At 59.2% G+C, this 24,014-nt stretch overlaps 2 protein-coding genes across 4 annotated transcripts; one reads left to right on the forward strand and one right to left on the reverse strand.

Moving 5' to 3' along the window:
* Positions 1-213: 213 nt before the first annotated feature.
* Positions 214-17,425, forward strand: Wdr48 (WD repeat domain 48). Its single transcript, XM_070017460.1, has 19 exons — positions 214-307; positions 2,715-2,855; positions 4,997-5,075; positions 5,904-5,986; positions 6,095-6,224; positions 6,797-6,885; positions 7,621-7,722; positions 8,761-8,985; positions 10,063-10,137; positions 10,418-10,520; positions 11,136-11,233; positions 12,635-12,742; positions 13,035-13,131; positions 13,561-13,656; positions 14,301-14,406; positions 15,319-15,406; positions 15,569-15,645; positions 16,157-16,349; positions 17,120-17,425. Exons 1-19 carry the CDS (start codon positions 260-262, stop codon positions 17,213-17,215), a joined length of 2,034 nt encoding a protein of 677 aa, XP_069873561.1. The 5' UTR covers positions 214-259; the 3' UTR covers positions 17,216-17,425.
* A 506-nt stretch (positions 17,426-17,931) lies between these two features.
* Gorasp1 (golgi reassembly stacking protein 1) lies at positions 17,932-23,859 on the reverse strand. 3 transcript variants are annotated; one of them, XM_070017462.1, is made up of 9 exons: positions 23,748-23,859; positions 23,356-23,436; positions 22,984-23,172; positions 22,050-22,136; positions 21,838-21,968; positions 20,981-21,188; positions 20,038-20,188; positions 19,111-19,239; positions 17,932-18,414 (listed from the first exon to the last, which is right to left on the reverse strand). In XM_070017462.1, the coding sequence occupies exons 1-9, from the start codon at positions 23,808-23,810 to the stop codon at positions 18,164-18,166; spliced, it is 1,290 nt and encodes a 429-aa protein (XP_069873563.1). In that variant the 5' UTR covers positions 23,811-23,859; the 3' UTR covers positions 17,932-18,163. The 3 variants fall into 3 exon arrangements, with proteins under 3 accessions (XP_069873563.1, XP_069873562.1, XP_069873564.1); XM_070017461.1 differs by having other exon boundaries at positions 22,969-23,172; XM_070017463.1 differs by having other exon boundaries at positions 17,932-18,387; positions 22,969-23,172; positions 23,748-23,858.
* Positions 23,860-24,014: the final 155 nt, after the last annotated feature.

The raw sequence follows: 24,014 nt of genomic DNA on the forward strand, positions 1-24,014 counted from the left end.
CGTGAGGATCGCGGTTCGAGGCCAGCCCCGGGCAGGAAACGTCCCTGAGACTCAGGGGACGGCGCCCAGGCCGGGAATTCCAGCCCCCAGGCCGCGCGCACGCGCACGCACGCACGCACGCACGCAGACGCACGCGAGCGCCGCCGCCCCCCCCATCACCTAGACAACAGTCCCCGCCTTCCCTCCCTCCACGGGGAAGGGGCGGGACCTCGGCCCGCGAGACCTTCCCGGAAGTGACGTCGCAGTGTCAACATGCAAGATGGCGGCCCATCACCGGCAGAACACGGCCGGGCGGAGGAAAGTGCAGGTACGGGAGCGGGGGGGGCTCCTCCACCCCCCGGGACGCCGCTCGCAGGCCGGGGGCCGCCGGGGCCGGGCGCGGCGTGGCGTGGGGAGGGATGGCGGAGGGAGGGGGCGGCCGGGGCGGAGCGCGGGCGGGCGGGCGGCGAGGGGAGGGGCCGCGGCGCTAACGGACGGGGAAGGCGCGGGGCCGCGGGCTGGGCCGCGCGGGGAGGCCGCGGCGCCAGCGGCCTGCGGGGGGCGGGGCCCGGGGAGCTGGGCGGGGCCAGGCGGGCTGGGGGCGGGGCCCGCCGGCGGGGCGGGGCCAGAGGGAACGGCTGAAAGTGATGGGGGCGGGGCCCAGGGGAGCTGGGCGGGGCTAGCCGGCGGGGCGGGGCCAGAGGGAACGGCTGAAAGCGACTGGGGCGGGGCCCAGGCGGGCTGGGGGCGGGGCCAGAGGGAATGGCTGAAAGTGATGGGGGCGGGGCCCAAGGGAGCTGGGCGGGGCTAGCCGGCGGGGCGGGGCCAGTCGGCGGGGCGGGGCCAGAGGGAACAGCTGAAAGCGACTGGGGGCAGGGGCCCAGGGGAGCTGGGCGGGGCCAGGCGGGCTGGGGGCGGGGCCAGAGGGAACGGCTGAAAGCGACTGGGGGCGGGGCCCAGGGGAGCTGGGCGGGGCCAGGCGGGCTGGGGGCGGGGCTAGCCGGCGGGGCGGGGCCAGAGGGAATGGCTGAAAGCGACTGGGGGCGGGGCCCAGGGGAGCTGGGCGGGGCTAGGCGGGCTGGGGCGGGGCCAGAGGGAACGGCTGAAAGCTGCTGGGGACGGGGCGAGGTCAAAGGGGCGGGGCTGAGGCGGGCTGGGGGCGGGGCTAGCCGGCGGGGCGAGAGGGAACGGCTGAAAGCGACTGGGGGCGGGGGCCCAGGGGAGCTAGGTGGGGGCGGGGCTAATCGGCGGGGCGGGGCCAGAAGGAACGGCTGAAAGCTGCTGGGGGCGGGGCGAAGTCGAAGGGGCGGGGCGGAGGCGGGCTGGGGGCAGGGCTAGCCGACCTGGTGAGAGGGAACGGCTGAAAGAGACTGTGGGGGGGGGGGCGAGGTCGAGGGGGCGGGGCTGAGGACTGTCGTGGGCCGGGCTTGAGATAGCGGCTGAAAGCGGTGGTGGGCGAGGGGAAGGGGCGGCGCTGAGGACGAGGACAGCTGGGGGCGGGGCTAGATTACAGGGCGGGGACTACATAGAAGGGGCGGGCGGGGTGGAGGGGCGTGGCGAGAGGTAGCTGGGGGCAAGGGAAAGGGACGGACGGCACTGAGGAGGAGGACAGCTGGGGGCGGGGATAGATTACAGGGCGGGGGCTACATAGAAGGGGCGGGGCTGAGGGCGATCGGGGGCGGGGCGAGGTGGAGGGGCGTGGCGAGAGGTAGCTGGGAGCCAGGGGAACGGGGCGGGATTGAGGGCAATCGGGCGGGGCTGTTATGGGGTGGGGCTGAGAGCCACAGGGCAGGGACTATGAAGGGGCGGGGCTGAGGGCGATCAGGGGCGGGGCGAGGTGGAGGGGCGTGGCGAGAGGTAGCTGAGAGCGAATGTGGAGGAGCGAGGGGAACGGGGCGTGGCTGAGGGCGATCAGGGGCGGGGCGGGGCTGTGGGTGGGGCTGAGCCACGGGGCGGGGCTAGGTAGAGGGGCGGGGCGATGTAGGGGCTGACACGGACTGCTGTGGGCGGGGACCAGGTGGGAGGGGCGGGGCCTGGCACCCGGGTTCCGGTTCCGAGTTACCTCCTGCGCCCCTGTCCTGGGAATGGGGCAGACGTGAGCCACCCCTGCCCGGCTTCAGAGTAGGTTTTGAAAGTGAACCATGGAAGGGGCATGAAACTATTTATGGCGGGTAGAGAAGGACTTGCTTCACAACCGACTTTTGAATGAGAATGACTTTTGAATGAGTTTATCTGGCTGAAGAGCCTTCCAGAACCTGCCAGGGCTCCTGGCTTGGAAGGTGTTTGCCCTAGGGGGGAAAGATGAAATCAAACCAGGCGTCCATGGCTCAGGCCTGTCATCCCAGCTTCTCAGGAGGCTGAGACCTAGAGGATCACAGTTCAAAGCCAGCCCAGGCAGGGAAGTCCATGAGACTCTTTATCTCCAATTAACTGTCTCCCTCCCCCCCAAAAAAGCCAGAAGTGGTGCTGTGTGGCTCAAGTGGTAAAGCACTAGCCTTGAGCAAAAAAGCTCAGGGACAGCGCCCAAGTCCATGAGTTCAAGCCTGGGTACCAGCACAAAAACAACATTTTCCCTTAGAACTGGCCACTTGGTGTGGGCTACGCATGATCATCACTTGGCTTATAGCTTCATTTAAAAAAATATATGATCCTGTGTGTGTGTGTGTGTGTGTGTGTGTGTGTGTGTGTGTGTGTGTGTGTGTGTGTGTGTGTGTGTGTGTGTGTGTGTGTGGCAGGTTTCCTATGTCATTCGCGATGAAGTGGAGAAATACAACCGCAACGGTGTGAACGCCCTGCAGTTGGACCCTGCGCTCAATCGACTTTTCACAGCCGGCCGAGACTCTATCATAAGAATATGGAGTGTCAATCAACACAAGGTGAGGCCTTTGCCAACGTGCTTTTTGACTTCTGCGTGAGTCTACCATAACCTCTCCAAGCACTGAGCTTTTGTGTTCAAGGCTAGCACTCTACCACTTGAGCCCCAGTGGCACTTTTGGCTTTTTGTGGTTTTAGTTTTGGTGCTTCATTGGAGATAAGACCCTCCCAGGGACTTTCCTGCTTGGGCTGGCTTTGAACCACGATCCTCTAGCTCTCAGCCTCCTGAATAGCTAGGATGACAGGCATGAGCCACCAGTGCCCAGTATTTGTTTTGCTACACCCTAAAAAGACATTGCCTCCAGAGTTCTATAAGCCTCAGAGAAAGACTAAACCATCCCAACGAGAGTTTCAGAAATACTTTAACTAAAGCAAGATCTCTATGCATAAAAATGTGCTTTGCTTAAGATCTCTTTTCCATAAAGGAGCAAGGATATTATGATCCCGGGTAGGTGCGTGGCCAAACACACACATACACACACACAGTGATTTGGGCTCCCAACAAAACCCTACAGCCTGCTTACATTGAATATAAAGATAGTGATAATACAAGGATAATAATATAAGATTAAAAGTCTTCTTAAAACACACAACAGAACTTAGATATGTGAAAATCGTCACGCAAGGGAGAATTCTTGGAGCATTTGGTTTGAATGTCTGTATTCTGGGTGATGTGGAAAAGAACAGGTAAGCCAAAGGGATACTTAATGAGCACGAAGTTAGGTGACGATACATACCCTGACCCTTTCATCATGTCTACTAGAATCTGAATTCTCATTTAACCACCCCCACTCCATGCCCTACCCCCAAGAGCTCTCATGACTTATTTTCATTAGGTGGCAGAACCAGCCCCAAAAAATCCACAATTAAAATGAGCAAGGAACCTGGCCCCTTTGGAGGCTGAGATTTGAGGATCACAGTTCGAAGCCAGCCAGGCCAGGAAAGTCCATGAGACTCATTCTCATCTCCAATAAACCAGCAAAAAAAAAAAAAAAAAAGACCCTGATTAGCTTTAACTCTTGGTGCTAGCCCTTGTGTTTTTCAGTTTCTCTTTAGCAAATTGCTCTACAAGCTTAATAATGTCCTGGGCAGGAAAAGGTATTTTCCTTAGCAGAGTTGCTACATGAAGCTTTGTATCTGGTCTTTATATTTTGAGGCAGGTCCTAGGACTTGAACTCAAGGCCTGGGCACTGCCCTTTAGCTTTTTTTCTCCTTCAAGGCTGGTATTCTGCCACTTAAACTGCCACATGAAGTGTCTAAATTAATTTTGGTTCCGAAGGCTTTAAATTCTTTTTTTTTTGGGTCCGGTCATGGGGCCTGAACTCTGGGCCTGGGCGCTGTCCCTCAGCTCTTCAGCTCAAGGCTAGCACTCTACCACTTGAGCCACAGCACCACTTCTGACTTTTTTCTTTTTGCTTATGTGGTGCTGAGGAGTCGAACCCAGGGCCTCAGGCATGCAAGGCAAGCGCTCTACCACTGAGCCACCTTCCCAGCCCATGGCTTTAAATTCTTTAAGTTGGGCACCCGTGGCTCACGCCTGTCAGACTAGTTACTCAGAAGGCAGAGATCTGGAGGCTTGCAGTTCGAAGCCAGCCCAGGCTGACAAATCTAAGAGACTCTTGTATCCGATTAACCAGCAAAAACCTAGACATGGAGGTGTGGTTCAAGGGGTAGAGCACCAGCCTTGAGAAAAAAAAGCTAAGGAACAGCTCCCAGATCCCAATACTAAAAACAAAAACCTGTCATCAGGGGCTGAGTAGGTGGCTCAGTGGTAGAGCTCTTGCCTTGCATGCATGAGGCCCTGGGTTCAATTCCTCAGCACCACATAAGCAGAAAAAAAAAAAACAAACAGAAGTGGTGCTGTGGATCAAGTGGTAGCGCACTCGCCTTGAGCTGAAGAGCTGAGGGACAGTGCCCAGGCCCAGAGTTCAGACCCCAGGACCGGACCCAAAAACCTGTCATCTTTTTGTTAAAATTCTACCCTGAAGGTAGTTTCCATTTTTCAGAACAGTATGCTACTTAGTAGCATAATCTGTAAGTGTAACCTGTACTTTAATTCTATTTATTACAGCTCTGTTTACCGTTGCTTGTATTTGCATTTTTTCCCCTCTAGTACAGCTTTGCCATTTCCTTTTTTTTCCAGCAAGACCCATATATAGCATCAATGGAGCACCACACCGATTGGGTAAATGACGCTGTGCTGTGCTGTAACGGGAAAACCTGTGAGTAGTAGTGAGCCTTCATATGCTTTTATTATTTTTTAGTGTGTGGGTCCTGGGGTTTGAACTCAGGCCCTTGGGCGCTGTCTCTGAGCTCTTCAGCTCAAGGCTGGCGCTCTCCCACTCTGAGCCACAGCACCACTTCTGGTTTTCTGGTGATTCACTAGAGATCAGAATCCCAGGGACTTTCCTGGCCTGGCTGGCTTCCAATCACGATCCTCCAGATCTCAGCCTCCTGAGGTAGCTGGGATGACAGGTGTGAGGTGCACCACCAGCCCAGAGAAGAAAGTTTTTGGATCAGATCAGTTGGAGGCTCAAATGGATAGAACCCTTGCCCATCACAAGATTTTGGGTTCACATCTCAGTACTGCCAAAGAAAATATATTGCGCCTACACTTGGAACATTAACAAAGTTTGCTGTCTGCTTGAAAATGTGTGTGTGTGCGTGCATGCATGCGTGTGTGTATGTGTTTGAGGCAATATACAAAACTACTAGAAAATACCTTTAAGACCGTGCATTAGCAGGGCGCTGGTGGCTCACGCCTGTCATCCTAGCTACTCAGGAGGCTAAGATCTGAGGATCGAGGTTCAAAACCAGCCCGGGCAGGAAAGACCGTGAGACTCCTATCTCCAATAAACCACCAGAAAACCAGAAGTGGCGCCGTGGCTCAAGTGGTAGAGTGCTCGCCTTGAACTGAAGAGCTGAGGGACAGCGCCCAGGCCCAGAGTTCAAGCCCCACGACCGACAAAAAAGGAAAAAAAAAGTTGCCTTAACCTTCAGCTCAACTAATTTTTAAGCCATTGTAATTCAAGCTCTTTGCCTGTCCTCAGTAATATCCGCTTCGTCCGACACCACCGTGAAAGTGTGGAACGCGCACAAGGGCTTTTGCATGTCCACGTTACGCACACACAAGGTAAGGCAGCCGTCTGGCCAGGTGCGGCGCATGCGCGGGGTGCTGGCCTCCACAGTGGTGGGTGAAGCTCACGTTCCAGGAGATCACAGAGTGCCAGTTGTGTTGCAGGATTACGTGAAGGCCCTGGCGTACGCCAAGGACAAGGAGTTGGTAGCCTCGGCCGGATTGGACAGACAAATATTCCTTTGGGATGTGAATACTCTCACCGCTCTAACCGCCTCAAATAATACTGTCACAAGTAAGGCGCTGGGTTTTGTTCATTGCTTTGTTTTGTTTGGTGCTGGTCCTGGGGCTTGGGATTGCCCTGGGCTCGTCCCTGAGCTTTTCTGCTCATGGCTGGTGCTCTACCACTGGAGTCACAGTGCCACTGGTGGCTTTTTTTTTTTGGTAATTCATTGGAGATAAAGAATCTCACGGACTGCACGCAGTTCTTTGATGAGTCCAGACAGGATGCTCACATTTTTTCCAGCCAGACGCCCCTGGCTCCTGCCTGCAGTCCCAGCTGCTCAGGAGGCTGAGATCTGGGGGATCAAGGTTCAAAGCCAGCCCAGGCAGGAATTCAAGACTATCCATGAGGTTCTTAATCTCCAGTGAGCTGCCAGAAAAAGCCCGAAGTGGCGCTGTGGCTCAAGTGGTCGAGCACCAGCCTTGAGCAAAAGAAGCTCAGAGACAGGGCTCAGGTCCTAAGTTCAAGCCCCAGCACTGGCCAAAAAAAAAAAAAAAAGAATAATTAAACTGGTCATTTGTGCTTACTCTTTAGCAGACAGCCGGGAGATTTGATTAATACTCAGCTCTGTGTCTCCTCCACAGCTTCTTCTTTGAGTGGGAACAAAGATTCCATCTACAGCCTGGCCATGAACCAGCTGGGCACCATCATCGTGTCGGGGTCCACGGAGAAGGTGAGGGGGCGCGGGAGAGGGCGTGGGCCGGAGAGGATGGAGAAGCCAAGAAGGCTGGGTGCATGTGCAACTTAGACAGGAGCCGGTGCTGGGCACGGCAGTGCATGCGCGTAGTCCCGGCACCCCAGGGACTAAGCCTTGGGAGTCGCTGCAGTCTACGCGCTTGAGACCCAGTGATATCCCACCTGAAAGAGAAAACAAAAAGACGGGATGGAGGCATTGTTCAGGTCATACAGCGCCCTGGCCGGTGAGCAAAAGCACGCCTCAGATCCCAAGTGCAAGTCCTGATCTTGGACTCCCCAAAAAAGTGTGTGCACGTGTGCGCACGCGTGCGTGTGAGCGTGTGTGTGAGCGTGTGTGTGCGCGCGCATCCCAGCACCGGGGTTTGAACTGGGAGCCTCGCGTGCTCACTTGGCTCAAGTTGGCACTCCCGTTTGAAGCACGCCTCCGTCCCCAGCCCTTTTGGGGGGGCGGTTATTTCGGGGGTTAGGAGTGCTCATGGCCCTCGTGGCTGGGACGGCAGCCGTGAGCCACCACCTCCAGCTCACCTGTTGAAATGAGAGCGTCCTGTGGGTTTCGCCCAGGCTGGCCTCTCATTTCAGCCCTCCCAGCCTCTGCCTCCCAAGTCAGCCAGGGTGGCAGGCGGCCTCGAGCCGCGCCCCCCATCGGCGTGGGATGGGTCTCATTCGCCTGAGGAGCGCGTGGGGTGCGTGACACTGCGTTCGCATCCCGCAGGTTTTGCGGGTGTGGGACCCGAGGACCTGCGCGAAGCTGATGAAGCTCAAGGGCCACACGGACAATGTGAAGGCATTGCTGCTGAACCGGGATGGCACCCAGGTACCCGGCCCCTGCGCCCGCCACGCCCCCTGCGACACGCCCCGCCACGCCCCCTGCGACACGCCACGCCACGCCCCCTGCGATACGACACGCCCCATGCGTCACGCCACGCCCCATGCGTCACGCCCCGCCCCCTGAGCCATGCCCCATGCGCCACGCCACGCCCCATGCGCCACGCCACGCCCCCTGTGCCCACCCCACCCCCTGCGCCACGCCATGCCACGCCCCATGCACCCGCCACGCCCCCTACGCCACGCCACGCCCCCTGCGCCTGCCACGCCCCGCTCCATGCGCCCACCACGCCACGCCCCCTGCACCACGTCACGTCCCATGCGCCATGCCTCGCCCCATGCGCTCCGCCCCCTGCGCCCCGCCCCGCCCCCTGCTCTAAAACCAAGGAGAACGCAGAAAGTGATCCGCACTTTAAAACGCTTCTGTTTGCATCCCTTTTTGTGGGTGAGGGGGTGGTGGCAGCGCAGTTCTGGGGCTTGAACTCAACCTGGGCACTATCTCTGAGACTCTTTGTGCTCAAGTCTGGCGCTCTACCACTTTGAGCCATATATGGCGCCACTTGCGGGTTTTCGGGTGGTTCACTGGTGATGAGTCTCACGGAATTTCCTGCCCAGGCTGGCTTCGAACCTTGATCCTCCAGATCGGAGTGTCCTGAGTAGCTGGGATGACAGGCGTGAGCTCCAGCACGTGGCTGCAATTTACATTTTCCACAAGTTCTCGGGGGCTGCTGCCCGCCAGAACCTCTGCTCCCTTCGCCTAACCTGTTTTCAAACTCTTCCTCCAGCCGGGCGCTGGGGCTCCTGCCTGTCATCCCCAGCTACTCAGAGGCTGAGATCTGAGGATCCCAGTTCTAAGCCGGCCTAGGCAGGAAAGCCCCTGAGACTCATTTCCCGAATAGCCACCAAAAAGCCAGAAGTGGAGGTATCGTGGCCCAAGTGGCAGAGCGCCAGCTTTGAGTGCAAAAGCTCAGGGATGGTGCCCGGGCTTGAGTTCAGGCGGCGTGTGACCCCTGTCGTCTGTCTGCAGTGTCTGTCTGGCAGCTCCGACGGAACAATCCGCCTGTGGTCGCTGGGCCAGCAGAGATGCATCGCCACGTACCGCGTCCACGACGAAGGCGTCTGGGCCCTGCAAGTGAACGAGGCCTTCACGCACGTGTACTCGGGTGGGCGCGACCGCAAGATCTACTGCACGGACCTGAGAAACCCCGACATCCGCGTGCTGATCTGCGAAGAAAAAGCTCCTGTGCTCAAGGCACGTTCCGAGTTCCCACTCGATCACCCTGCGGGCCACACACTGCGGCGTTCATCTCCAAGCACAAGGGATACGTGTGGACGCTGGGGGCTCACGCCTGCCATCCCAGCTACTTCAGGAGGCTGAGATCTGGAGGATCGCAATTGAAGGCCAGCCCCGGGCAGAAAAGTCCATGAGAATTCTCATCTCCAATGAACCAGCAGAAACTCAGAAGTGGTGCTGTGGCTCAAGTGGTAGAGCACCAGCCTTGAGCAAAAAGAGCTCAGGGAACAGTGCCTAGACCCTGAGTTCAAGCCCCAGCACAAAAGTAATAACTAGAAGAGCAAAAAGCCCTTGATCCTTTTTAACTCTATTCACTTAGGTCCCTCATGCTAACTGTACTTGAAAATAACTTTGGGTCTGGCCTGGCATGGTGGCACACACCTGTAATCCCAGCTCTTTAGGAGACTGAGGCCGGAGGGTCGCAAATGGGAGCCAGCCCACTCAGTGGGTCCCTGTCAGAAAACCACACAAATAAAAGGGCTTGGATGTTGTTCTGTATGAGGCGTCCAGTACCAGCAAGACACAAACTCCAGGCCACCGTGTTTGTTGCAGAGTTGTTCTATTAAGCTTTTATGGGACTGTAGATTCCTTCAGGAGAGAGATACCTTCTTTTTTCTCTTTTGGTCAGTCCTGGGGTTTGAACTCAGGACCTGGGCGCCATCCCTGAGCTTCTCTGTGCTCAGGGACGAGCACTCTACCACTTGAGCCACAGCACCACTTCCAACATTTTTGGTGGTTCGTTGGAGATAAGAGTCTCATGCGCTTTCCTGCCCAGGCTGGCTCTGAACCGCGATCCTCCAGATCTCAACCTCCTGAGTAGTAGCCGAGATGTCAGGCATGAGCCACCGGCACCTGGCTTGTAGCCTTACCTTTTCACACCATCCTGATTCACTCTTCACCGTACCATTGCTAGGAAAAAAGGGTGAATAATAGTAAGTGTATTAGTAATAATAATAATGGCAAAATACAGAGCCAGGCCTGGCTCTTCCCCAGAGCCAGCCCTCCACAAAGCATCGATAGCATCTTCTATTTCAGATGGAGCTGGACAGATCCGCCGACCCGCCCCCTGCCGTCTGGGTGGCCACAACGAAGTCTACAGTGAACAAATGGGTACGTGAGCCACGGAGCTGCTGGCCAGGTTTGGGGGTGTGTTGCTCCTTTTGATATTTTGTGCCGGAACTGGGGCTCAAACTTCAGGGCCTTATGCTCCAGCGCTTGACATTCTTGTTCCCGGCAGGTGCTCTACCACGTGAGCCACGCCTCCGGTCTGGTGTTTTGCCACCTGCATTGCCATTTTCTCCTCTTTCTTTCCCCGTCTTCTTTCCTGGACAGCAAGGCAAAGCTCAGTGAGAAAGAGACAGTTAAGTGACTGTCTTGTTTTTCCCCACAGACGCTGAAAGGCATCCACAATTTCCGAGCCTCGGGCGACTACGACAATGACTGCACACACCCCATCACGCCCCTGTGCACCCAGCCCGACCAGACCCTCAAAGGTGCGGACGACACGCTCGCAGCCCCACTGCCGTGCTGGGACTTGAACTCAGGCCTGAGCCTCCCTGTGCTCAAGGCTGGCGCTCTACCACTTGAGCCACAGCTCCGTTTCCGGCTTTTTTTTTTTGCCCATTCATGGGAGATAAAAGGGGCTCACAGACTTTTCTTGCCCAGGTTGGCTTTGAACTGCGATCCTCAGATCTCAGTCCTCTGAGTAGCTAGGTAGGATTACAGCACCGGGCTGGGGTTGTGGTTCTTTGGATTGCAATTGTTGGTTATTTTTGAATAATTATTAGTTATGAGGTTAATTGCAGTTATTAAGGAATTGACAGCGGTAACGGTGGCCTCGCATTCGATGCAATTATGCTGTTAACAAAAGGGTTTTAGTACGAGGAAAAGACCTCAAAATTAAGCCAGGCATCAGAGGCTCACGGCTGTCATCCTAGCTACTCCAGAGGCTGAGATCTGAGGATCAGGGTTCAAAGCCAGCCCTGGGGCAGGAAAGGCCATGTGACTTACCGCCAGCGAACCAGCAAAAAGCTGGAAACGGTGGTAGGCGCGCCAGCCTTGAGCCCAAAAGCTCGGCCTTGCTGACCATGTCTCCATTTCACCCACAGGGGGCGCTAGCATCATTCAGTGCCACATTCTGAATGATAAGCGGCACATATTGACCAAAGACACCAACAATAACGTGGCCTTCTGGGATGTCCTGAAGGCAAGTATCTTGGGGTACTTGCTTATTTCTCCTTTCTATACATGACCCTAAAGACTTGTGATCATGCCTTATTTGGGGTGAGATTTTATGTGAATGCTAAATAAGACTGTGTGTGTGTGTGTGTCCCTTGACTTTTTTTTCCTCGAAGCTGGTTTCTATTTTAACTTGTGTTAAGGACTGGGAAGGTGGCTCAGTGGTAGAGTGCTCGCCTAGTAGCATTCCTCAGTATCACATAAACAGAAAAAGCCAGAAGTGGTGCTGTGGCTCAAGTGGTAGAGCACCAGCCTTGAGCAAAAGAAGCTAAGGGACAGTGCCCAGGCCCTGAGTTCAAGGCCCAATACAGAGAGAGAGACTTGTCAGTTGCTGCTTGGGCATTTGACTGACATTCTATTTAAGTGAGCACTTAGTATATTATTTCTTACTTGGAGATACATTCACCACCACCACTTTTTTTTTTTTTTTTTTTTTTTTGGCTGGTACCAAGGTTTGAACTCAGGGCCTCGAAGCACAGCTTTCTCAGCTGAGCAGCATGAGGTTTACTGATTGTTTTGGAGATGGAGTTTCAGGCTTGTCTCCTTGGGCTGGCCTCGAACCACAGTCCTCCGGATCTCAGCTAGGGTCTCAGGCGTAAGCCCCCAGTGACCAGTTTTTTCCCCTTTTGTGGGTTGTTTTTTTTTTTTCTTTTTGGTCGGTCATGGGGCTTGAACTCTGGGCCTGGGCGCTGTCCCTGTACTCTTTTTTTTTTTTTTTGTCGGTCATGGGGCTTGAACTCCGGGCCTGGGCGCTGTCCCTCAGCTCTTCAGCTCAAGGCGAGCGCTCTACCACTTGAGCTACAGCGCCACTTCCGGTTTTCTGGTGGTTTATTGGAGATAGGAGTCTCACGGTCTCTCCTGCCCGGGCTGGCTTTGAACCGCGATCCTCAGATCTCAGCCTCCTGAGTAGCTAGGATTACAGGCATGAGCCACCAGCGCCCAGCTGTCCCTGTACTCTTCAGCTCAAGGCGAGCGCTCTACCACTTGAGCTACAGCACCACTTCTGGTTTTTTGGATGGTTCATTGGAGATAGGAGTCTCACAGACTTTCCTGCCCAGGCTGGCTTTGAACCACCATCCTCAGATCTCAGCCTCCTGAGTAGCTAGGATGACAGGCGTGAGCCACCGTATATCAGTCTCAGCAAACTTATCTTTTCCTCTTCTTTATTTGGTTCCAGACCGTGACTCAAACTTAGTACCTGGTGCTTTTATTGCCTGGTGCTCTACCAACTGAGCCACACCTCCTACCCCAGCATCAGCCAAAAAAGAAAAAAAAGACTTGAGATGTTAAAGTCACAAAATTTTGAATCGCAGAGTAAGTCTGAAATGAACCGCTTTGTGTTGACATGATACTTGCCTTTTACATACAGGCATGTAAAGTTGAAGATCTGGGCAAAGTGGATTTTGAAGATGAAATTAAGAAGAGATTTAAAATGGTGTACGTGCCAAATTGGTTCTCAGTAGACTTAAAGACAGGGGTAAGTCAGTTGTCACTCTTCGTGTCTTTTTTTTTTTTTTTTTTTTGGGTCGGTGGTGGAGCTTGAACTCTGGGCCTGGGCGCTGTCCCTCAGCTCTTCAGCTCAAGGCAAGCGCTCCACCACTTGAGCCACAGCACCACTTCCAGTTTTGTGGTGGTTCATTGGAGATCAGAGTCTCACAGAAGTTTCCTGCCAGGGCTGGCTTTAAACTGTGATCCTTAGATCTCAGCCTCCTGAGCGCTGGGATTACAGGTGTGTGCCGCCGCTCCCAGCTTGACTCTTCTTCTGACAGATGCTGACCATTACTTTGGATGAGAGTGACTGCTTTGCTGCATGGGTATCCGCGAAAGATGCCGGCTTCAGCAGCCCTGATGGCTCGGATCCAAAGCGTAAGCTGTGTCTCTGCTTCTTTCTCCCAAGAGTACATGGATCTGTGTTACCCACAATTATGTACCTGATCTTCGTGATTGGCCCTTGAAATTTTCCATAATCTGTGGTCAGTAGGCTTCTGGAAAGAATATGCTAGGTAAGAAATAAGTATTCAGAGGGTTCAGCCATTTTAAGAGGCTTTTTGTAGAAGTGGACCTACCATGTTCCTTGCTGAGCATGGTGGTGGATGCCTGTAATCCCGGCCCTAAGAGGCAGAGGCAAGGGGAACTGGGAGTTCCAGGTCAGCCCGGGATACACAGCAAAACCCCGCCTTTAAAAAAGAAATAACAAGAAAAAACCTGGCACCTGACATGTGCAGAAACTTTGTATTGCTTTCTTCCACACCACAACCCGCCGACTGGCATTTCTGTTGTCTTCCCGCGTGGTAGTGAACCTGGGTGGGCTGCTGCTGCAGGCGCTCCTGGAGTGCTGGCCTCGGACACACGCGAACCCCGTGGATGAGGAGGAGAACGAGGTCAGCCACGGTGAGTGTGTCAGCACACACCAACGTGAAACTCACCCAGAGCCAAAGCGTGGCTCACGCCGGTAATCCCAGCTGCTCAGGGGAGGAAAAACGTTGGGAAAATAATCGGGCAAGCTTTGAAGCCTTTAGAGACGAAATGTGTATGGAGCCTTGTTTTTATTTTTTTATGCCAGTCCTGGGGCTTGAACTCAGGGCCTGGGCGCTGTCCCTGAGCCTCATTTTGCACAAAGCTGGCGCTCTACCACTTGAGTCACGGCGCCACTTCCGGCTTTTTCTGTGTCTGTGGTACTGAGGAATCAAACCCAGGGCTTCGTGCATGCTGGGCGAGCGCTCTACCACTGAGCTACACTCCCAGCCCCTGTTTATTTTTATGCCGATGCTGGCGCTTAGTCTTAGGACCTGGGCACTGTCCCTGACTTGGTGGTCCAAGACTCTCCCACTTGAGCCACACCTCCACTTAGAGTTTTCGGGGTTCCTTGGAGATGAGTGTCTCGTGATTTGTGTGCCCAGGCTGGCTGTGCACTGGGATCCTCAGGGCTCAGCCTCCTCAGTAGCTGAGATGACATGGGAGCCGCAGGCCGGGAGTCTGGGTGCTGCTGGTGTGCAGCGCGGGTGAGCGCTAACCCTCGCGGCCTCTGCTTGTAGTGAACGGGGAGCCGGAGGCCCGCGTGCAGAAGGGCAACGGGTATTTCCAGGTGCCGCCCCACACCCCGGTGATCTTCGGCGAGGCTGGAGGCCGCACCCTGTTCAGGTAGGGACAGGACCACGGCAAGTCCCAGCAGCCTGGCTAGAGCCCCCCACTTCTGCCCAAAAGCATCGGCCCAGACACATGGGAGAACGCGGGAAGGTAGAGAACTGGGGAGCCCCAAGATCGCCAGCCAAAGAAAAAGTTTGGCTCCTCTTTCTCCCTGCGGGAGTTAAGTCAGGAAGTCCTCCCTGGGGTTAGGATGAGCTAAGGCCCCGCCTCCAGCCAGCCCGGGTGGCCAGCATCCAATCAGGCCGGGCTGCGGGTGGGAAAAGCTACAGTGGACCGCTTCCCCGCGGCCAATCAGGCGGGAGGGGCGGGGCTGCGCGTGGGAACCGCTGTGGAGTGGACCACCTCCCCGCGGCCAATCAGGCGGGAGGGGCGGGGCTGAGCGTGGGAACCGCTGTGGAGTGGACCGCTTCCCCGCGGCCAATCAGGCGGGAGGGGCGGGGCTGAGCGTGGGAACCGCTGTGGAGTGGACCGCTTCCCCGCGGCCAATCAGGCGGGAGGGGCGGGGCTGAGCGTGGGAACCGCTACAGAGTGGACCGCTTCCCCGCGGCCAATCAGGCGGGAGGGGCGGGGCTGAGCGTGGGAACCGCTACAGAGTGGACCGCTTCCCCGCGGCCAATCAGGCGGGAGGGGCGGGGCTGAGTGGGAACCGCTGTGGCGGGGACCGCCTCCCCGCGGCCAATCAGGCGGGAGGGGCGGGCGGCACTGGCCTGGCCTCCGGTGGGCGCCAGCCCTGCTAGAGAGGGCTTTGTCTGGCGCGCCTCCAGGCCTGCGTTCCAGCCCTGAGCCAGGTACAAGGGACAGACAGCCGTGGGGTATAGTCAGGGGGTTAGCCTGTCTCCCGCGAGGCAGGTCACGTGGGCGGGCAGGCGGCGCCCTCTGACCCCCGCCTCCCGCCGGTCACTGCAGGCTGCTCTGCCGGGACTCGGGTGGCGAGACGGAGTCCATGCTGCTCAACGAGACGGTGCCGCAGTGGGTGATCGACATCACGGTGGATGTAAGCGCCCGCGCGGGCCGACGGGGGGGGGCGGGGGGGGGGGGGCCGGCCACATGGGCATGCGCACTCGGGCGCGGGGAGGGATTCTCGGTAAACCGCGCGCCGTGACAGCGCCTTCCGCGCCTCCAGACAACGGTGCTTTCCAACTTCTTGACGTTTCAGAAAAATATGCCCAAGTTCAACAAAATTCCTTTCTACCTCCAACCGCAAGCATCTTCGGGCGCGAAAACCTTAAAAAAGTAAGTAGCACCCCGCCGTCACCCCCAGCTCCTCGGGAGGCGGAGATCGGAGGATCGTGGTTCACAGCCAGCCCGGGCAGGAACGTCCGTGAGACTCTGATCTCCAATGAACTGCTCACAAAACTGCAAGTGGCGCTGTGGCTCAAGTGGTAGAGCGCCAGCCTTGAGCTGGAGAGCTGAGGGACAGCGCCCAGGCCCAGAGTTCAGGCCCCACGACCAACGACAAAAGAGAATAAAATCCAGAGGCTATTGTGTATTGGCTTCAGAAATAAGAACACAAGTGTGATCCCGTTTAGTTAGATAGAATTGATCTTGGCGGCTTTGTGCTGGTCTTCATGGTATGTCTGAGCTTTAGATGTTAACACCAAAGAAAAGTAATCCCGGACGAGAAGACAATATATATATTTAACATATTACACATATATGGCTTATGTATTTGTTATGTAAGTATGACGTGCATAAAATATGCATAAACGTTTTCCCTCACGTCCCCTGCGCCTTCGCCCCGCAGAGACCGGCTGTCAGCCAGCGACATGCTGCAGGTGCGCAAGATCATGGAGCACGTGTACGAGAAGATCATCAACCTGGACAGCGAGTCCCAGACCACCAGCTCATCCAACAACGAGAAGACGGCGGAGCAGGAGAAGGAGGAGGACCTCGCCGTGCTGGCCGAGGAGAAGATCGAGCTGCTGTGCCAGGACCAAGTGAGTGGGTGGAGCGTGCGTGAACGTTCGCACACGTGCCGGCTGCTCATGGCGCTGGGAGCCGGAGGATCGCGGCCGGAGACAAGCCCCCGGCAGGAGAGTCCATGAGACTCCTTGTAGCTCCGGGGAGCCAGCAAAAAGCCAAAGTGGCGCTGTGGATCGAGCGGTAGAGCACCATTCTTGAGCCAAAGGGCTTAGGGACAGCGCCCAGGTGCTGAGCTCCAGACCCCGGACTGGTGTGTGCATGTGCAGAGGCTCCTCCCGCCGTGTGGGGGCGGGGCCAGTGGAGGGGGCGGGGGGCTGGCGGGGGCGGGGCAGCAGAGGAGGGGCAGGGCCGGCGGGGGCGGGGCCAATGGGGGCGGAGCAGCAGAGACGTGGGGCGGGGCCGGCGGGGCGGGGCTGGCGGGGGCGGGGCAGCAGAGACGTGGGGCGGGACCAGCGGGGGCAGAGCAGCAGAGGCGCGGGGCGGGGCCAGCAGAGGGGGCGGGGGCCGGCGGGGGCGGGGCAGCAGAGGAGGGGCGGGGCCGGCGGGGGCGGGGCAGCAGAGGCGCGGGGCGGGGCCGGCGGAGGGGGCGGGGGCGGGGCCAGCAGAGGCGCGGGGCGGGGCTAGCGGGGGCGGGGCCAGCAGAGGCGCGGGGCGGGGCTAGCGGGGGCGGGGCAGCAGAGGCGCGGGGCGGGTCCGGCGGAGGGGGCGGGGGCGGAGCAGCAGAGGAGGGGCGGGGCCGGCGGAGGGGCGGGGCCCTGAGACGCTCTCCCGCGCGGCTGCGCAGGTGCTGGACCCGAACATGGACCTGCGCACGGTGAAGCACTTCGTGTGGAAGAGCGGGGGCGACCTCACGCTGCACTACCGTCAGAAGTGCGCCTGAGCCGGCCGCCGCCACAAGCCACGTGCAGGCGCCACGCGGGAGAAGCAGTGGCGGGGCCTCCGCGCGGGCGGCGCGGCCCGCGGAGCCGGCCTGCGGGGTTGGGCCCGCGCCACGCGCCACGCACGCGCAGCCCCGAGAACATTCCACGGCGGGCCTCCCCCTGCCGGGCGGCCCTGCCCAACGTTTGTCATAAAAGAGAAAATGCTCAAACCCGGCAGCCTGGGCGGTTCCTTCCTCGGCCCGCGGGGCGCGTGCGCGGGTGGGCGCGTGCCCGTGTCGCTGTGCGCATGCGCGCTGCTGGCTTCCACGCCGGGCGGGGTGGGGCGGGGGTGGGGAGGGGACGGCGCTATGCGGGTCCCCGAGGGCCCCCCCCCCGGCCGGGCCCCGCCCGCCGCCTCTCACTCGGGGCCCGGGCGCTGCCCCTCAGCTCTTCAGCTCAGGGCTGGCGCTCTACCGCTTGAGCCACAGCGCCATTTCCAGTTTTCTGGTGGTTCACTGGAGATCGGAGTCTCACGGACCTTCCCGCGCGGGCTGGCTTTGAACCGCGATCCTCGGATCCCAGCCTCCGGGTAGCTGGGGTGACGGGTGGAGCCGCCAGCCCCGGGCCGGGGTGGCCGCAACCGACCAGCAGCGACCCGGGGAGCCTGGCCCCACCCCAGCCGCTCCTTCCAGAAGGTTCCACCCGGCGGAATAAAAGCCTCGGCGCCACAGCCCCGCAGCGGCTCATGGTTTATTGTGGCCTCATCCTCATCCAGGCCCCTCCTCCCGGGAGCCAGAACCTTGGAGAACCTTCCAGCCTCTGCAGCCGGCCCGGGGCAGCCCAGAGCTGGACGGCAGCGGGGCGGGCCCCCCACGGCCTCCTTGCCCGTCTCGTGCTCCCCCCGATGGGGAGGGGGCCCCGGCCCCGGGGCACCCCAGAGCCCGCCACGGCCGGGCGGGGCCTCGCGGTCAGATCCCCCGCGGGGCGGCCTCCGCCTCCTCCTCCCCTTCCTCCTCCTCCTCCTCCTCCTCCGCCTGCGCCGCCAGCAGCTCGGCCGACAGCCCGTCCTCCGGGGAGGCCGCGGCCGTGAGGCTGTCGGGGAGGCTCAGCCGGGGCAGATCGGCCGGGGCCGCGGCGCCGGGGCTGTCCGGGAAGGAGACCTCGAACTCCGAGCCCGACCACGTGGCCTCGCCTGCAAGAAGGAAGGAAGGCGCCCGGGCTGCCGAGACCCGAGGGTCGCGGCTCAAAGCCAGCCCAGGGAGGAGAGGCCCCGAGACTCTGATCGCCCACCAACCACCAGAAAACCACAAGTGGCGCTGCGGTTCAAAGGGTAGAGCGCCAGCCCTGAGCTGAAGAGCGGAGGGGCAGCGCCCAGGCCCCGAGTTCAAGACCTACCACCGACAAAAGAGGCGGAGCATGGGCCAAGGGATGAGCAAGCCGTGAGTTCAAGGCCCAGTAATGGCACAAGAGTTAGACGCATGGGAATCAGGCCTCAAAAACCTGGGAGCATGGTGCTGAAGCCAGCAAAAACCCCCACCTGCCCAATACCACCACCCAGGGCTTTGTTTTTGTGGGTCCCAGGGCTCAAACTCGGCCTGGGCACTGTCCCTCGGCTCTTCAGCTCAAGGCCAGCGCTCTACCACTTGAGCCACAGCGCCACTTCCTGTTTTCTGGGTGGTTCATGGGAAATAAGAAGTCTCGTGGACTTTCCTGCCCGGGCTGGCTTTGAACCTGGAGCCTCAGATCTCAGCCTCCTGAGAAGCTGGGATGACAGGCGTGAGCCACCAGCGCCCAGCAAGCACCAGGCTTTGACAAGATGTGCTCCAACTTGGAAAGAGGCATTTGGGGGTCCCCCTATGGGAAATCGCTGCCACACAGCGAGTGGGGGGGGGGACACCAAGTTCAAGTCACTTACCTAGGCGCTCATGGGAGCTGCCACTGGAGCCCACGTCCTCCCGTCCCAAGGCTGGGGGAGAGACCCGGCCCGGCCCCACACCGGCTCGGCTGCTATCCAAGAGCGAGATGCCAGACACCTCCAAGAAGCCTGGGGGAGACGGACACAGCTGTTATTATTGACACCAGGTCCAGTGGGGTTCAACTCAGGACCTGGCTTGTCCCTGATTGTTTTGCTTTTTTTTAATCAAGGCTGGCGCCCTACCACTTGAACCACACCTCTACTTCCGGCTTTTTGCTGGTTCATTGGAGATAGTCTCGCGGGGACTTTCCTGCCCAGGCTGGTTTTGAACCGCGATCCTCCAGATCTCAGCCTCCTGGGGAGATGGGATGACAGGCGTAAGGCTCGGTCTCTGCCTGGTGGCCAGGCAGGCCTCTTGGCTGGAAGAACTCTCCGCCTTGTTCTGGAGAAATCCACCTGATCCCACCCCCAAGGAGGCTCCGACCCCCTCCTAGGGTCGGTGTGTGCAAAGGGCCTGTGATCTGAGTCCAGTTAGTTGTGCAACTAAAGTAACCTAACCTGTCATGCCTGGACTACAGGCGCTACCCCAGTGCCCGGCAGTGCTGCGTGAGACCAGCAAGGGGTCAATCAGACCCCTGAGCCTGTACCCCGCTTCAGGGCCGGGAATCCCAGTTGCCACCATGGGCTGACAGCTCACGCCTGTCACCCTGGCCACGCAGGAGGCTGAGATTGGAGGATCGCAGTTGGAGCGCGCCAGGGCGGGAAGGTCCCCGAGTCTCCTCTCCAGTGAACCCACCAGGAAACCGGAAGTGGTGCTGTGGCTCCCACAGCAGAGCGAAAGCGTTCAGGGACAGCACCCAGCCCCGAGTTCAAGCCCCACGGGTTCCGGGTGCCTCAGTTTCCTCCCCTGGAGGCCTGGCTCAGTACCTGGGTCCATGACTCTCTGTACTGGAGGTGGAGGCTGAAGAGGAATCTCCATGGAGCACGGGAGCACCCCCAGGTCCGGGGCGGCATGGCTGGGGCTCCCCGGGACGGGGGGCTGCTCCTCTGGGAAGAAGCCTGGGACCTGGAGCAGGGCCTGGGGACGTCAGGGAGAGAGGAGCGAAAGGACCAGCCGTTGGGAGCCGCCCAGGGTGAGGACCCCATCTCAATCACCCGACCGCTATGTGCAGGCCTTCCTGTAGTTCAGGACCATGACTGACTCGCAGCCCCCTTCCCCACAGCCTCCCCGGGGTCTCAGGAAGCGCTGCCTCCCGCCAGATGCCCGTGGCTCACGCCGGTCAGCCCACCCACTCGGGAGGCTGAGGTTTGGAGGATCGCGGTTCAAAGCCAGCTAGAGCAGGAAAGTGCATGAGACCCTCATCTCCAGTGAACCACCACCAGAAAAAGCCAGAAGTGGCGCTAGTCTTGAGTGGAAAAAGCTCAGGGATGGTGCCCAGGCCATGAGTTCAAGCCCCAGGATAGACATCAAAAAAAATTAAAAAATTAAAAGCTGGGGTGTCTGCTCCCCAAGCCTTCCAAAAACAGCTGTTAAGCTTTGTGTGCGGGTCCTGGGGCTTGAACTCAGGGCCTGGGCACTGTCTCAGCTGCTTTTTGTGCAAGGCTGGGTGCTCTACCACTTGAACCATAGCACCACCTCCAGCTTTTTCCTGTGGTTTATCGGAGATGAGCGTCTCACGGACTTTCCTGCCCTGGGCTGGCTATGAACTGCCATCCTCCAGATCTCAGCCTCCTGAGTAGCTGGGATGACAGGTGTGAGCTATGGCGCCGGGCTACAGGGCACAGATTTCCGGGCACGTCCGGGTGGTGTCGGGGCCTTCTGCGCATGGCAGACCTGGAGCAGCAGCCTCCCTTCCCCGCTGCTGCTGACCTCCTGGTAGTCGCTCTGGAGTGGGCGGGGCTCCGGGTCCGGAGCAGGTGGGGGTCCGGGCGGGGTGTCTGGAGGCGGGGCATGGTCCTGGGCTAGGGTACCCGGCGGCGGGGCATCAGGCGGCGGGGCTCTGGGCGGCTTCTTGGGGTGACTGGAGGGCTGAGTGGGGATCCGGTGCAGGTAGCCGTAGCCCACGCCACACCCTAGACTGAGGGGGGGGGGGGTAGGGGGGGAAGCGAAGGCTGGAGCATCTCACCTTACCCAGCCTCACCCAGCTCTCTAGAGTTCCACATAGTATCTCATCTAACCCCACAGTATCTCATCTAACCACACAGTATCTCATCTAACCACACAGTATCTCATCTAACTTCACAATATCTCATTTAACCACATATCTCATCTAATGAAACACCTAACAAAATATCTTATCTAACCAAGATCTAACCAAGTACCTCATCTAACGGAGGAGCTTAAGGAAGACTCTCACTCAGCCAAGTAGCTAACAAACTATCTCAGCTAACTAAATAGCCAACCAAATAGCTAACAGAGTATCTTAACAAAGTATCTCATCTGACTAAGTAACTAACAAAACAGCTCACCTGCAAACACAGGCCCTGCCCACCCGGCCTCAGGCAGGGCAGGAAAGGGGAAAGGAGGGAAGATGGAGGCGTGGCTCAAGTGGTAGAGCAGCAGCCTGGGGTTCAAGCTAAAGACAGAGCCCGAGGCCCTGAGTTCGAGTCTCAGTAGCGAGTGCAAGGAATGAATAGCAGCAGCAGGGCAAGGCACAGGGCCCACCCGCTCCACGGCCACCCCAAGTCCTCACCCCAGGCCTGCGAGTCCGGGACTACAGGCAGTACCTTCCTTCCCCGCCCCAGGCCGCGTTGGGCGTGACGGTGAGCTCGCGGCAGGCATCCCACTCGGAGTTGTACACCATGAGCTTGAGCGGCTTGCCCTCGTGGGACTCGATGAGCGAGAAGAAGTCCTCAGACTGCGTGGGGGGACAGGGAGACCCGAGCTGCAGCTCCCTGCCTCCCCAGACGTCCGCCCCACCCCGGGGGGCCCCCCTCACCTCCTGGAGGATCTGATCCGAGCCCACCACGTAGTCAGTGTAGGGACGCAGACCGGCCAGGGCGGCCGGGGAGGAGGGTGCCACGTCCTGGAGGGGTTACAGTGACAGCTTCAGCCCTGGGGAGACAGGGAGGGGGGGGAGGGAGGAGGGCTCAACCCCCCCTCAGCCCCACCCACCCACCCCAGGCACCGCACTGCACAGCCTGGCACTGGGGAGCACGCCTGGAATCCCAGCTACTCAGGAGGCTGAGATCTGAAGATCATGGTTCAAAGCCAGCCCGGGCAGGAGAGGCCCAATGAGCCACCAGGAAACCGGAAGTGGCGCTGTGGCTCAAGTGGTAGAGCGCTAGCCTTGAGCTGAAGAGCTGAGGGACAGCGCCCAGGCCCAGAGTTCAAGCCCCACAACCAACAACAACAACAAAAAAATGAATAAGAATAAAGCATCATAAAAATAAGCAAAGTAAATAATACATTTAACAGCAAAGTAGTAATAGTACATTAATAACAACTACCAAGTAGGGACCCTCAGGGCCCTAAATTGAGCATCCAGGCCAGCACAAGGCAGGGTCGGCCGAGCAGGGAGGGAGGCAGGGAGGAGCTGAGCGAGGCCAGATGGAGCCCAGGAGTTTTGTGTCAGTGGTGGGACTTGAACTCAGGGCCTGGATGCTGTCCCTGAGCTCTTCAGCTCAAGGCTAGTGCTCTACCACTTGAGCCACAGCGCCACTTCCGGTTTTCTGGTGGTTCCTTGGAGATGAGAGTCTCACGGACTTTCCTGCCTGGGGCTGGCTTTGAACCGTGATCCTCAGATCTCAGCCTCTTGAGTAGCTGGGATGACAGGCGGGCGCCATCTGCGCCTGACAGAGCCCAGAGTCGTCTTTTTGACCCCACAGAAGCTGTCTGTCTGCCCATCCGGGACTCACCAGCACGTGCCACACCTGCTCGCTGGCCCGGCGGAAGCTGCAGAAGCGCACGCTGGCCCCCAGCAGGCCCTGGCCGCCCCACATGTTGCTGGGTACCACCTCCACCTCGCGCACGCGCATGGTCTTCATGCTGAACACCTCCAGCTTCACCGGCCTCTCCACGTTCGCCTTCAGCAGCGCCTTCAGCGTGTCGCTGCCCTTGTTCTGCGTTCGTGGAAAGGGAATAACGGGGCGGGCTTCTTCCGAGGCCCAGTCGGCCTGGCTTCCCCCGACCCCCAGGGGCTGCGATCGGGAGGATCGCTGTTCCAGAGTCAGCCAAACACGGAGAGCAGCTCAGGGTCGCAGTGCCCCGAGTTCAAATCCCACAACTGACGGGAAAAACCTCACCAGCCTCGAGTGTCCGATGGTGATGATGAAGTCGAAGTAGGGCTCCAGGCCGGCCTGCTGGGCGGGCGAGTTCTCCTGCACCTGTCCGCACACACCACGCACGGCTAGTCGTGCACCTCCTTTAGTCCCGGCCTCCCTCACCTACCTCTCCCAGGCCCCCAAGTCTGGGGTCGGACTCGAACCCGCGACGTGGGTGTCTCGGACGGAGCTCCGCCCCCCTGGGTGGCCCGGATTCCACCGCGGCCTGGCCGCGCATGCGCACACGCACGCACGCACGCGCATGCGCCGCTCACCCCGCGCCGGCGGAAGCCCCTCGGCGCCCCCGCTGCCCAGGACGCGGCCTTGAGGCGCCGGACGCCGCGCACGCGCACACGCGCGCACGCCTGGCTCACCCCGTGCAGGTGGAAGCCCTCGGCGCCCCCGGCCGGCTGCTCGGCGCTGGCGCCCAGGCCCATGGCAGCCGCTCCCGCTCCCGTCCGGCCTGGCCGCGCCAGCGCGCATGCGTGTGGCGGCACTTCCGCCGCCGGTGACGTGAGGGCGCAGGGTCGGAGCCACGCCCACTCACGCGCGGCGTCGCCTAGCAACCGGCGCGGCCGCCTGGTTGCCGAGGACGCGCCGGCGCGCTGCCGGCGTCGCCGCCCCTAGCAACCTGGTTGCCA

Source organism: Dipodomys merriami, unplaced genomic scaffold, assembly GCF_024711535.1.
Source record: "Dipodomys merriami isolate MVZ:Mamm:240054 unplaced genomic scaffold, mDipMer1.0.p SCAF_125, whole genome shotgun sequence".
Lineage (NCBI taxonomy): Eukaryota > Metazoa > Chordata > Mammalia > Rodentia > Heteromyidae > Dipodomys > Dipodomys merriami.

Coding starts and splice junctions, on each gene's coding strand:
- Wdr48 (XM_070017460.1), top strand. CDS start 260: ATGGCGGCCCATCACCGGCAGAACACGGCCGGGCGGAGGAAAGTGCAG. Junction 5,076..5,903: donor GTGCTGTAACGGGAAAACCT/GTGAGTAGTAGT, acceptor GCCTGTCCTCAG/TAATATCCGCTTCGTCCGAC. Junction 13,657..14,300: donor GGAGAACGAGGTCAGCCACG/GTGAGTGTGTCA, acceptor CTCTGCTTGTAG/TGAACGGGGAGCCGGAGGCC.
- Gorasp1 (XM_070017461.1), bottom strand. CDS start 23,810: ATGGGCCTGGGCGCCAGCGCCGAGCAGCCGGCCGGGGGCGCCGAGGGC. Junction 22,137..22,968: donor AGCAGGTGTGGCACGTGCTG/GTGAGTCCCGGA, acceptor TAACCCCTCCAG/GACGTGGCACCCTCCTCCCC. Junction 21,969..22,049: donor CGGATCAGATCCTCCAGGAG/GTGAGGGGGGCC, acceptor CCCCCCACGCAG/TCTGAGGACTTCTTCTCGCT.